Source organism: Polypterus senegalus, chromosome 13 (genome assembly GCF_016835505.1).
Source record: "Polypterus senegalus isolate Bchr_013 chromosome 13, ASM1683550v1, whole genome shotgun sequence".
NCBI lineage: Eukaryota > Metazoa > Chordata > Cladistia > Polypteriformes > Polypteridae > Polypterus > Polypterus senegalus.
Window position 1 is genome coordinate 66,274,880 of NC_053166.1, and position 10,984 is coordinate 66,285,863.

A 10,984-nucleotide genomic window follows, 5' to 3' on the forward strand; every position below is an offset into this window, starting at 1 on the left:
TTCAATCTCTTTTTGCTGTTCACCTATTTTCCCAAGTAATATTTTCAGATTGTTTGCGCTAATGCAATCTTTACTCTCTTTTGAATTTTCCTACTTCCATTATCTCCAACCTGCTCAACATGTGTATCACGGGACTTGCGTCTGAAGGTTGTAAGTATGATGTGACTCTGACTCTCTGTCTTTCTTTAAAAGATCTGTCTTCAAAAGATCACGTCTCGTCCCCAGGAAAAAGTCTCATCTCATCGCAAGTTTTTTTTTTATAATAGAGAGATATGAATACTAATAGAATAATGGAGTTAACATTTTCATTGAAATTTTCACAAGATGTTTAAAACGACTCTGAACACCATCTGACAACTTTCAGAGTGATGTCTGTCCGTACACCATGATGTGACTCTTTGGACTTGATAGCTCAAACACAAGTACTCCATTTGAAGTTAAACTTGCATAAATTTCAATCTTAATAGCAAATTTTGCTGTACAAATATAAATATTTTTGATTTCCTGCACTTTTGTGCCCCAACTGTAACATACTTGAAAAAGAAGAATATTTTTAAGTTAGTTGTTTTTTCAGTTACATTCTGCATAATATAGTATTCACCTGAAATATTTTATTGCTAAGATCACAGCTTTATGTAGGGAAAGTCAAATCAGGTTTTTCAAATTGAAAAATGCTACACTCGACATTTCCCCCATTTTTAATTATATACTCACATAAAAATGAAATTGTTAAAATATATGAATATATTTGTTACAACATGCATGATAATTAAACAACTGAATTAACTAAAAAATACACCATTTCTTCATTTTGACAGAAGAAGTCAAAAAACATTTCTGTTCAAAAAGGCAACTTAAAAACAGATGTCACGATTTGTTTGTATTCCTTTCGGAAGTTATGATTCAGAACTCCATAAATCACAGCATTGAGGCAACTGTTGAAATAGGCCATGAAGTAGCTTGCTGTGAAAAGCCATTCTGGAACTGCAATCCCCAGGTTCGGATTTACTGCTACAGCCAGGCCTATAAGATTCAGCGGTGCCCAACAAACAGCAAAAAGGACAAACACCACAAACATAGTCAAAAAGTTCCTGAAGTCTTGGGGCTTCATTTTGGGACGGTTTTCTGGCTTCACGCGCTTCCTGACATGAATTACAAGGATCCAGATTCGCAGGTAGCAGTAAGATACAATGCTGATTGGCAAAATAAAGTGGACTACCACCACAGTGATAGTGTACAATGAACTAACAGATTGTGCAAATGTACAGGAGTAGACACGAGGGTCATACTGTAAGGACTCCACAAAGAAGTTAGGTACAATTGCCAGAACGGTAAGGACCCAGACCAGGACAACATAGCAGACTGTATTCTTGTTGGAGAAGAGTTTGTCATACTTTACACTGTGGCAGATGTAGCAGTAACGGTTAATTGCAATGCCTGTTATGTTAAAGATTGAGGCAATGACGCTCAGACCCATCAGGAAGCCACTGATTTGACAATGGATGTAACTCAAGTCCCAACCATCATGAATTATTGCAGTCACAGCTAGAGGGTATGGATAAATGGCCACCACCAGGTCTGCAATAGCCAAACTGACCACAAAGGCGTTTCCTGTTTTGTGAGAAAAAAACAGAATATAGAGTTAGATGGTCAGATAAGGACAAAAAAAGAAGCTGCATCAAAGTGCAAGTATCTCCATGTTACGAGTAAAAATATTAAATATTGTAAATTAAGTTTGCAGATTAAAATTGTTCATTAACAAGGGCCATAAGGAATCCCCAGTAGTATCTAAGTTAAGCATCAAGTTAAGCAACGAAATCAGTTAATTTCCAAAATGATTTTTGACTCTGTGCCAATCAAAACACTGGATCTTACCTTAACAGTATCACCATATTTCATACCATTATTTACTAATTCCATTTTACTTTAACACAAAATTATAGATAGATAGATAGATAGATAGATAGATAGATCTTTATTTTTCCCCAGAGGAAAATTTTACTTTTTACAGAAGCTTTCTAAATAAATAAATACATACATACAGTAAATAAGTAGATAAATATATACAAGGCATTACATGGGTAGGGCTACTTTATAATAATAAAAATATAAATTTATTGTGTGAAACGTCAAATTGAGATTAAACAAACCTGTTTTCAGGGTAAGCATGTTTAGAAAACAAACAGAAATGGATGTACAAATTCTATTAAGTATAAGTAAATCTGTTTCAAATATTTTTGTAATGGTGCTTTAAGTTATAGGAAGGGCTATGACAACATATTTGAGAGGTGAATTCCAGAGGGTAGGGGCAGCATTTTCAAAAGTTATCTCTTCAAGTCTTCAAATTTTCAGCTTTGTGCAGTTTCCAGTGGATAGCAGTAAATTGCAAACGATGCGTTTGAACAGTCTTTGAAATTTATGAAAACTGTGTGTTGAAGTGATATGAAAATGGATGTGGATGGACAGGGTCTTGTATTGGTCCGATTATTCGGAAAGAATGTTGGGTCTATCATTAAGCGTGTGCTGGAATCCAAGTTTGTGTAGGTTTGGCAGAAATAGTGTGCTTCATGACTGGGCAATCTTATCTTTCATTTTTTAAATGTCATAAAGAAATAAGGTGATTGCTTACCATTAATTTTTACAAGTTGTTTTTTCTGGTAATATAGCTGGAAATCCGTAAAGGGAGAAAATGAATCACATATCTTAAAATACTTTCTTACTTCTAAGCTTTCAACTTCTACCAGGATTCATGATCAGAGGAAAATGATTAGACTTGCATCAGTCCAAGGCAACATATAGCAAATAAGGAGGAGAGGGTAGGTGGATGTGGGGTTGGGTTTGATGAGGTGGGGTTCTGAGGGTGTTGGTTATAAAGTCTTAGTTATTATGTGCATGTTCTTCTTTTCAAGCCTGCATATGCTGGGTTCATGTGATATTCCAGAGTCAAGCATGTTAGAATAATAAAGTGTGAACATCTGAACATCATGGACTACCCTTCTGTTCAGAGCTAGTAGTTCCTGCCTTATAACCACAGCTGTTGTGATGGACTCTGCCATGGCTAAAGCAGGTCCAAAGAATAATGGATGGATGGATGGACCAACATTGTTTGTGGTTTAACTATCTATACTGCCTAATAATTCAATTTCTTAAGTTTATCGGTGTGTTACAATGACTCATATTTCTCATTACTACCCTTTTTGTCACTTTGTAAAGAAATCAGTGATACCTGTTATTGTGAAAAGTCTTACACAGTATACAGTACAATACATAAAATGAAAATGATTTCCACTGCCAAGATTTAAGAACATCTGGCACGAACAGGAAAGAAACAATTTGCAGAATCTACAAGTTTAGAGATTGGTAATGACAGCAATGTAACAATATGTTACCTGTTTTACAGAAACAGGTAGTGCCAGTGCATTTTAATTATGGACTAATATATATACATACAGTATATTAAACTACTTTCCTTTTTTTTAGAATATAACATTCTTGCAGTTTATAGATTTAACTACTTTGTATTATATTCAGCAGTGCTTTAAAGAAATACAATCCAATAATTCATAAATTCATAACAGTTCATAAAACTAGTAATTCATTCAGTGTTGGCATCATTGTTTTACTTAAACTCACAGGGAGGAAATATTTCATTACAATGCATTACACATTATTTTATTTTGAGTCAAAGGACGCCCCATTTCATTTCTGTAATTTAGATTAGGAAAACTACATCTCATACATAAAACACAACTTTTCTCTAAATTTATGGAAGGGGAATGAAGCACAAAGTTGCAGATCCGGCATTCTTGGTCTGATCCTGCATACAATTGTTCAATGTCCTCAAAGACCTATGAGTTAGCTTAACTGATGATTCTATATTGGCTGAGCACATGTGTAGGTGTATATGTGATGGACTGGCACCTTGTATAGAGCTGGATTCCTCCTTGTGCCTTATGCTCTCAGAGTAGTCTATTCTCCACAATGACTCTAGTTTTAGCAGCAGTGTTACTAGGTCCGTAGTTTCATGGGTTGCTTTTTTTGGGCTGCTTTTTTGAAAACAATGCAGTAATTTGGACTATTTTTCAATCCCTTCCAATGAATTTTTACCATGCTTGTCATCAATCTGACACCTCTTCTCACACTATTTACACCTTTATTTGTTCTTTACCAATCTACCCCCCTCCCATTTTCTGGTGTATCATTTTGTCTACCTCAGGCATTGGCCTATTTTTTTGGACAAATTCTTTATTTTTAAGCTGTACTTGGGCTAAAAACTTTTTAGGAACCTAGCTAACCAGCTCAGCATGTCATGTCTGTGATTGTTTTTTTTTTTTTTGTCCTCCTTCACTATCACTTTGTGTATATTGCCCAATAATGCCTCTCTCACATGGATGTTACACTAATCTAGTACTATCCTCCTTTTTCTCATTTATGCTTGACAGTGCCAAGAAATTATTATTATTTAATTGGTTGTTTTCTTTTTATTTTTTAATTTTCTATTCAGTAATCTCAGTTAACAGACATGTATTCCCATGCCCTTATAAAAGCAATTCAACTCAAATTTTTTTCAGGCGCCAATTACAGTCACAGGTGAAATCATCCCCTAGTGGAAAATAATTTCATCCAAAGAGGAAAGTATAAACTGGCAGATACAAGAAAACAATTACAGGACAGTTATTTCTAGGTGGTGAGCCATATGCAGAACAAGACTTTACAACATTCTAATTCATAATTAATACATCAAGCAAAACAAACAATATGTTTCAATTGCAGCTTCTCAAAATCCCCTTGCTTTGAAATGAGTTCATTTTTGACCTGGAAAAAGAAAATCACTACCGCAGGCAGAGGTTTTGAATTGTATTACTAATGAGTTCAGCAGGCTTATTAAAAGCACAAGAGATCTTTTCCTATCAGCTCTACCTTATGAAGGGACCACAAAAATTTAATTTGCATAGACATTTCTTAAATGAAAAAAAAAATGGCCTCTGCCATTTTTTTAATTATGAAAAATCCCACTGCTGTGCTTTAAGTTGTTTTAGACTGTACACAAGGTTAGGGTGTTTCTTAGTCCACTTCTAATTGTGGTTGAAAGAAAAATGATTTTAGAGACCATTTTTAGAAATTATGACTTTAATACAGATTTTGTAAAGTTTACGCACAGCCACAGCAATTATTGGATGATTTCAGTTTATTATGTAATCAACAATGCTTTTGGTTGAGGTCACCTAACCAATAAAGAAAAAACAGCACTTCTAAATCATTTTCGGAAGAACCAACATTTTACTAGGTTGCATCTAGCCATCAATTTTCTTACCTATTTATTCCAGTTCAGGGGCACAAGTTTCTGGAGAATATTTCGACAGCTACAAGCACAAGGGAAAGCCATACAATTTCCAGGCGCAAACACAGGAAAGACACATAAACTCCTCAAATTCCAGTCTAGTGCATAACATGAGCTTCTATCACTATCCACTGTGCCACTCTTATAATTTTGTCTTCTTTTTAATGTAAATATTGATAAATGAACATCATTCAATTACCATAAAAAACCTAAAAATTATACAATACAAAATACTGCTATAAAATATTGGTAATTTTATCTTATTTTCCCATCGATAAACATCCAACTTGGTTGATCAGGCAAAAGTCTCTCCAATATTTATCTGAAAAGTGCAAACACATTCTAGAAAGTTTTTTATCTTTTATATTCTGAAAATGTCTGCCATTTTATAAGCCTCACAATGATTTCCTCCTGGTTTGATTTCTGACTCTCTGAAGATGTCTTAATCTCCCTGGAATCTTGGAGGCTTCCTCTGAAAACTCCACCTTCCTCTCAAAGTTCAAACACAAGCTGTAGTACAAGACAGACTAACAATGCCAAATGACACTGTGTGTGTGTGTGTAACATGGTAACAGTGGAATAGATATGCAGGTCGTAAAAGTAATGGGATAAGCAATATCATATCCTAAACCTGGTGCACAGCTTGTCTCTAACCTTTCTGTACAACTAAAATTCTAAAACATGAAAAGTTTGGTGAAGTTAAACCATTTTTACCATAATTTGTGAATTTTTATCATACTGTACTTCTCCCTGAAACAATGACTAACATCAAGAGTTAATTGTCCAGCAAAGCACTAATGACCAATTCATTTAAATAGAACATAAAAATTGATGCTGTTCAGAAAACTACACAACATTTTACAAAAGGTAAGAGAAACTTTAAGGTTAATTAGCTAATTAATTGTTTAATGCCAAATTATACTTTGGCTGCACGTCTGGTTTTTAGACAAGTAACCTTTACTTCCCACATCCACTTAAATTCAGCACTTTGTCTCCTTTGAAAAAAAAAACATTTTGAGTTTTCTGCATTTCTCTGTATTCTGCACTGAGCAATGGAGAAAGAGGATAAGTGACAGTTAATTGTCTAGCCAAGAACACATTTTGTAAATGAAGTTCCCAAACTCTTAGAACCACAACATGGAAAACAACTGTGTTATTAGAATGTTCTATTTACACTCATAAAGAAAATCATAAGTGGTTTATTTACAAGCTGTACATCTGAATTTTAAAAATGCATATTACATTAGTCAGTAGATGGATGGGGGGTCATAAGCTCGCTGGAAAGGGGCGTGTGACGCTCCTGATATCTATTCAAAAGGACGAAGGTCCAAGTCTTTAGTCCTGGTGCTTCCTGTTTTGCTAAATGGTTGCGAGACATGGACGCTATCCTGTGACCTGTGACGAAGACTGGGCTCCTTTGATACTGCGTCTCTTCGGAGAATCCTTGGGTTCCACTGGTTTGACTTTGTGAGTCCAGAATGAGGTATATAACCTGCATTGTGAGGAAGCATCAGTTACGGCACTACGGCCATGTGTGATTCCCTGAGTGTGAGCTGGCTCATAGGATCCTCATCATTGAGAACCCAAGTGGATGGACCAGGCCAAGGGGACGCCTACGTAACATCTGGCTGCGGTAGAGAGAGGGTAATTTCCGGAGGGTGGGACTGGACTGTGTGTCTGCCTGGGGGTTGCCAACCAGGATCTCGAGCTGTTTCATCATCTGATGGGTGTGACAATGTGCAGTACCAGTGCATGCTGCCCAACCTGACCTGACTGACTTGATATTACATTATACTGTACTATCAATAATATGACAAAGAGATGGCGGTAGCATTAAAGGTAGAATTTTCTTCACACCTTTTGCAGCTAGTTGATTTCCAGTTAGGGGGCCTTTGTTGTGTAGATTACTTATTCTCCATCATTGCTTATGCTTTCCTTCCACATTCTTAAGAAAAGCTGTTGTCTGACTGTTTGGCAAATCTAAACTGGCTGGTATCAGTGTGTGTTGGTATGATTGAGTGTTCACTGTGGAAGACACCAAATCTGGTTTCTATTTTGTGTCTTGACAAGTTCCACAATAGCCCTTAAATAGATTGTTCAGAAAATGGAGGGATGTATAGCATGTCTACAAGTTCTTAATTTCACAATGTTTCCTCCATTCATTAGTTCTGTAAAGCAATTTTTTTCAAGAACTGTAGATTATTCCAGCAGCATCAGGCCCAAGGCATGAACCAATCCTTGATGGGACATCAGTCCATGTTGTCTCCATCCACACATATGTTTGGTCTTTGGAAGAGAAGAAGACTACTTCAGAAAAAGAAGAAGACCTGAATAAGCAAACTCCACTTGGACAGTGACTGGGCTGGAAAAGAAGCCAAATCCCTGGAGCTGTGGGACATCAGCCCCAACCACTGCACTTTCAGGCTGTCCCAGCTTTGTTTAAGATATGCATAAGATTTCAAAATTTAATACTGAAATAATAGTGGTCCATTTTCTGAGCAGATATGATATAATATAATATAATATTTACACAATAGTGGTCCATTTTCTGAACCATTATAGGAGAAACTATTTTAGCACAGCAGAACAAGACAGAAATCAACCCCTTAATGATGTAAAAGTCCAAAATGTTGCATGCATGAATCCAAAAATATAAAATAAGTATAATAAGCTGACAAATTATATGAATTTCCCTACTTCATTCTATGTCAGCTATCTAATAGAAAACAAAAATTGAGTATATGCTAAACTGATATTGATCAAGTAAGAGAATACATTGTTTGATGTGCATATGTTTTCTTAATGAGCAATAAATCCAACAACATTCATCTTACAGTCCCAGTAAGGTCAATATTTGCTTCCAAGGTTAGAGTGGTGAAGTCTCATTAGGAGACACATGCGGAAAATAAGAATTTAATATAAACATAGTGTAGAATATGCCAGGATTAGTTAGAATTTTAAAAATTGTAGAAATCTTAATAACCATTCCCATTAAAGAATTCCAGAGCCAACAAACTTGAAGAGAGAGTGTTGAAGCTGGACAGCCCATAGAAAGAAATCCTCTCGCTAAAACACTCTGACTCGATCACCCCAACTTCTTCTAGTGAATGGTCACAATAGCATAATTTCTGTTAACTGCCATACAGTCCAATGGACTAGCATCCTTTCATTTTTTGTTCCTGATGCTTCCAAGATAGGCTCTGGATCTCCTGTCATGGATATATTCATAAATTGTTCATAAATTGAATGGATGGATGAATAATACTATTCCCCATATTAACAATGAAAGATGTGTAAATTTTGTTTTACATTTGGCAAAATAACTGGCGCAGTTTTTAGCAGTGCTACATCACCATTTAAGTAGTCCAAGTTCAAATCCTGGCCTGCTTACTGTGTTTGTGAAGTTTGCACATTTTCCTCCTGCCTATTCAAGTTTTCTTTCTTGAGTTTTGCTGTGGCTTTGCACTGGCACCTCTAAAGTAGTCCCATGTGAGTGTGCTCTGCGATGGATGGTTGCCCAATCCAAGGTTAGTTGCACCCAGTGATGACAGGTTTGGCTCAGTCACCTGAAGATGTGAATTTGGTTTACAACTGGATAGATGAGTAGATCTGGCAGAAAAAAAATTATCTGAGATTTTTCTTTTATAAGTTTACATCTGCGTTTTATAGCATTTCAATACCAGTACAAAGAAGAAAGAGCCATCTGGATGAAGTAAAATACCATAAGAAGACAAACCAGAAATAGCTTTTTCTGAAACAGAAGAGAAATCCTGTCTCTTATTAAGCAAATGTGTAAAAATATATGGATCTATTTAAAAAAAAAAAAAAGTAAGAAAGAAAATATAACAATAGAAAAGACCATGGTGAATCACGAAAAGTGCTGATGACCAGTCGTTATTGCTTCCCCGCCAGGTTCCACTAAACTGTCTCCCCGTTTTGTGAAACCATCTTACAGAGTCTCTAAAGTATCACGGCCTGATCAGATCATTGATGAGACTGACTTTGATTAGCAAGTATCAATGTAATAATGGAGTTAAAATTTTCAGAACGGATGAGAAGGACATTATAGCTGCTTCAGATAATTTAAGGTGAAATAATATTTCTATAACTTTTAATTTGAACGCACTTCCAATTCATTTTGAACCTCTAAATCACACTGATCTTAACAGCTATTTGGGAAAAAAAAACCAGAAAAAGAATAAACAAGACACAATCCTTACCTGCCTTTCTGAGTTTTTTATTCCTGAATACCGAGATGATTACAAGAAGATTGCCCAGAATATCCACCACGATGGTAGTAACGAGCACAGTGGCCAAGAGAGTAGCTACCAATGGAAACCGGAGCTTCCCGTTGCCGCCGTCACTACCCGATGATAGATTTACAAACACTGGGTTTCTCTCTGCCATTTCAGCTCATTTCCCAGCTAGGAATATGAAGTGCCGCGCTAGAAAGCAGACAAGAGGGAAAGTGGCAGGGCAGCGGCTGCGATGCTCCGTAACTGTACCGACACAAAGCTTCTGCAAAGAGGTCCCCATGTGGTGAATAGCGGGCTATATTAACACAAGTCATGATCGTGGTAAAATAAAGTTAAGAGTTCAGCTAACAGTGCATTGCAAATATGAGGAAGTACCAAGGAACTGTGTTGACAGATCCACTAGACGTCTCAGCCCTTTCATTCACGACCAGAGCGTTTTGTCCAAGCGCTGAAACGGTCAGCGGTCAATCAAAAACTGATGCCACGTGACAAAAAAAGACGCAGCAGAAAAAAGAAGCTTTGAAATACAGAAAGATTTTTATGGTATGTTTACAGTAGTTTTAACAGTAATCTACAAAAGTGCAATCGAGGTGGACACCAGGACAGTTTTTTTTATCTTTGATAATAACCATGTGTTTAAATGAGTATTAACAATGTTAATTACGTTATTCTCTAAGGATAAAATGTAATTTGAAATGATTGTCTGCCTCAATGCAGGGCAATCTTATACATAGTATACTATATGTTATTTTATATCTATATACTGTATGTATATATATATTACTATCAGTAATATTCTTCATTAGAATAAATATCAATTTTACGATTTTAGACGAAGCGTATTCTCTTCTAAACTGTAATGGCACAAGTGTTTGTAGTCAGCGCTCCACCTAAGCCGTATTATACGACAAATTACGAGTTTTGCTTAAACAGAAGTTGATCCTATTGCCAACACGTTCATGCTTGTAAAAAAAAAATCAGCATCTGACCGCAAGGCGACAGGGCAAAAATGAAGTGTCAAATTAGAGTCCTGCCGGCCCCACAAAAAGTGCCTGTGCTGCCAGTATCTTTTAAGTCCATTGATGGCTACTGTCCTTAATCTCCATACACCTACTCATACAGTCATTCATGTTTAAGTTGCGAAGAATGTGTCATTCATTTGCAGAATAACTATTCTTAACATCTACGTGAGCGCGGATCACAATCATTGTAAAATTAATTTTCTTTTCTTATATTTTACGATGATGTTCTCCCGGTTTATCCAAAGTTGCAAACTGAACCTTTGGAATGCAATTTGATTATTTAAAACTTTTAGCTTTAACATTCACATTAAACCGTGCACGTTAGCACTCCGGAGACAGATGGAAAGCTCTATACTGATTTCTCT

General features: G+C 36.1%; 1 protein-coding gene across 1 annotated transcript; it reads right to left on the reverse strand.

The window, feature by feature from the left end:
• Window positions 1-702: 702 nt before the first annotated feature.
• Window positions 703-9,748, reverse strand: mtnr1al (melatonin receptor type 1A like). The gene is made up of 2 exons (XM_039776343.1): window positions 9,562-9,748; window positions 703-1,611 (listed from the first exon to the last, which is right to left on the reverse strand). Exons 1-2 carry the CDS (start codon window positions 9,746-9,748, stop codon window positions 842-844), a joined length of 957 nt encoding a protein of 318 aa, XP_039632277.1. The 3' UTR covers window positions 703-841.
• Window positions 9,749-10,984: the final 1,236 nt, after the last annotated feature.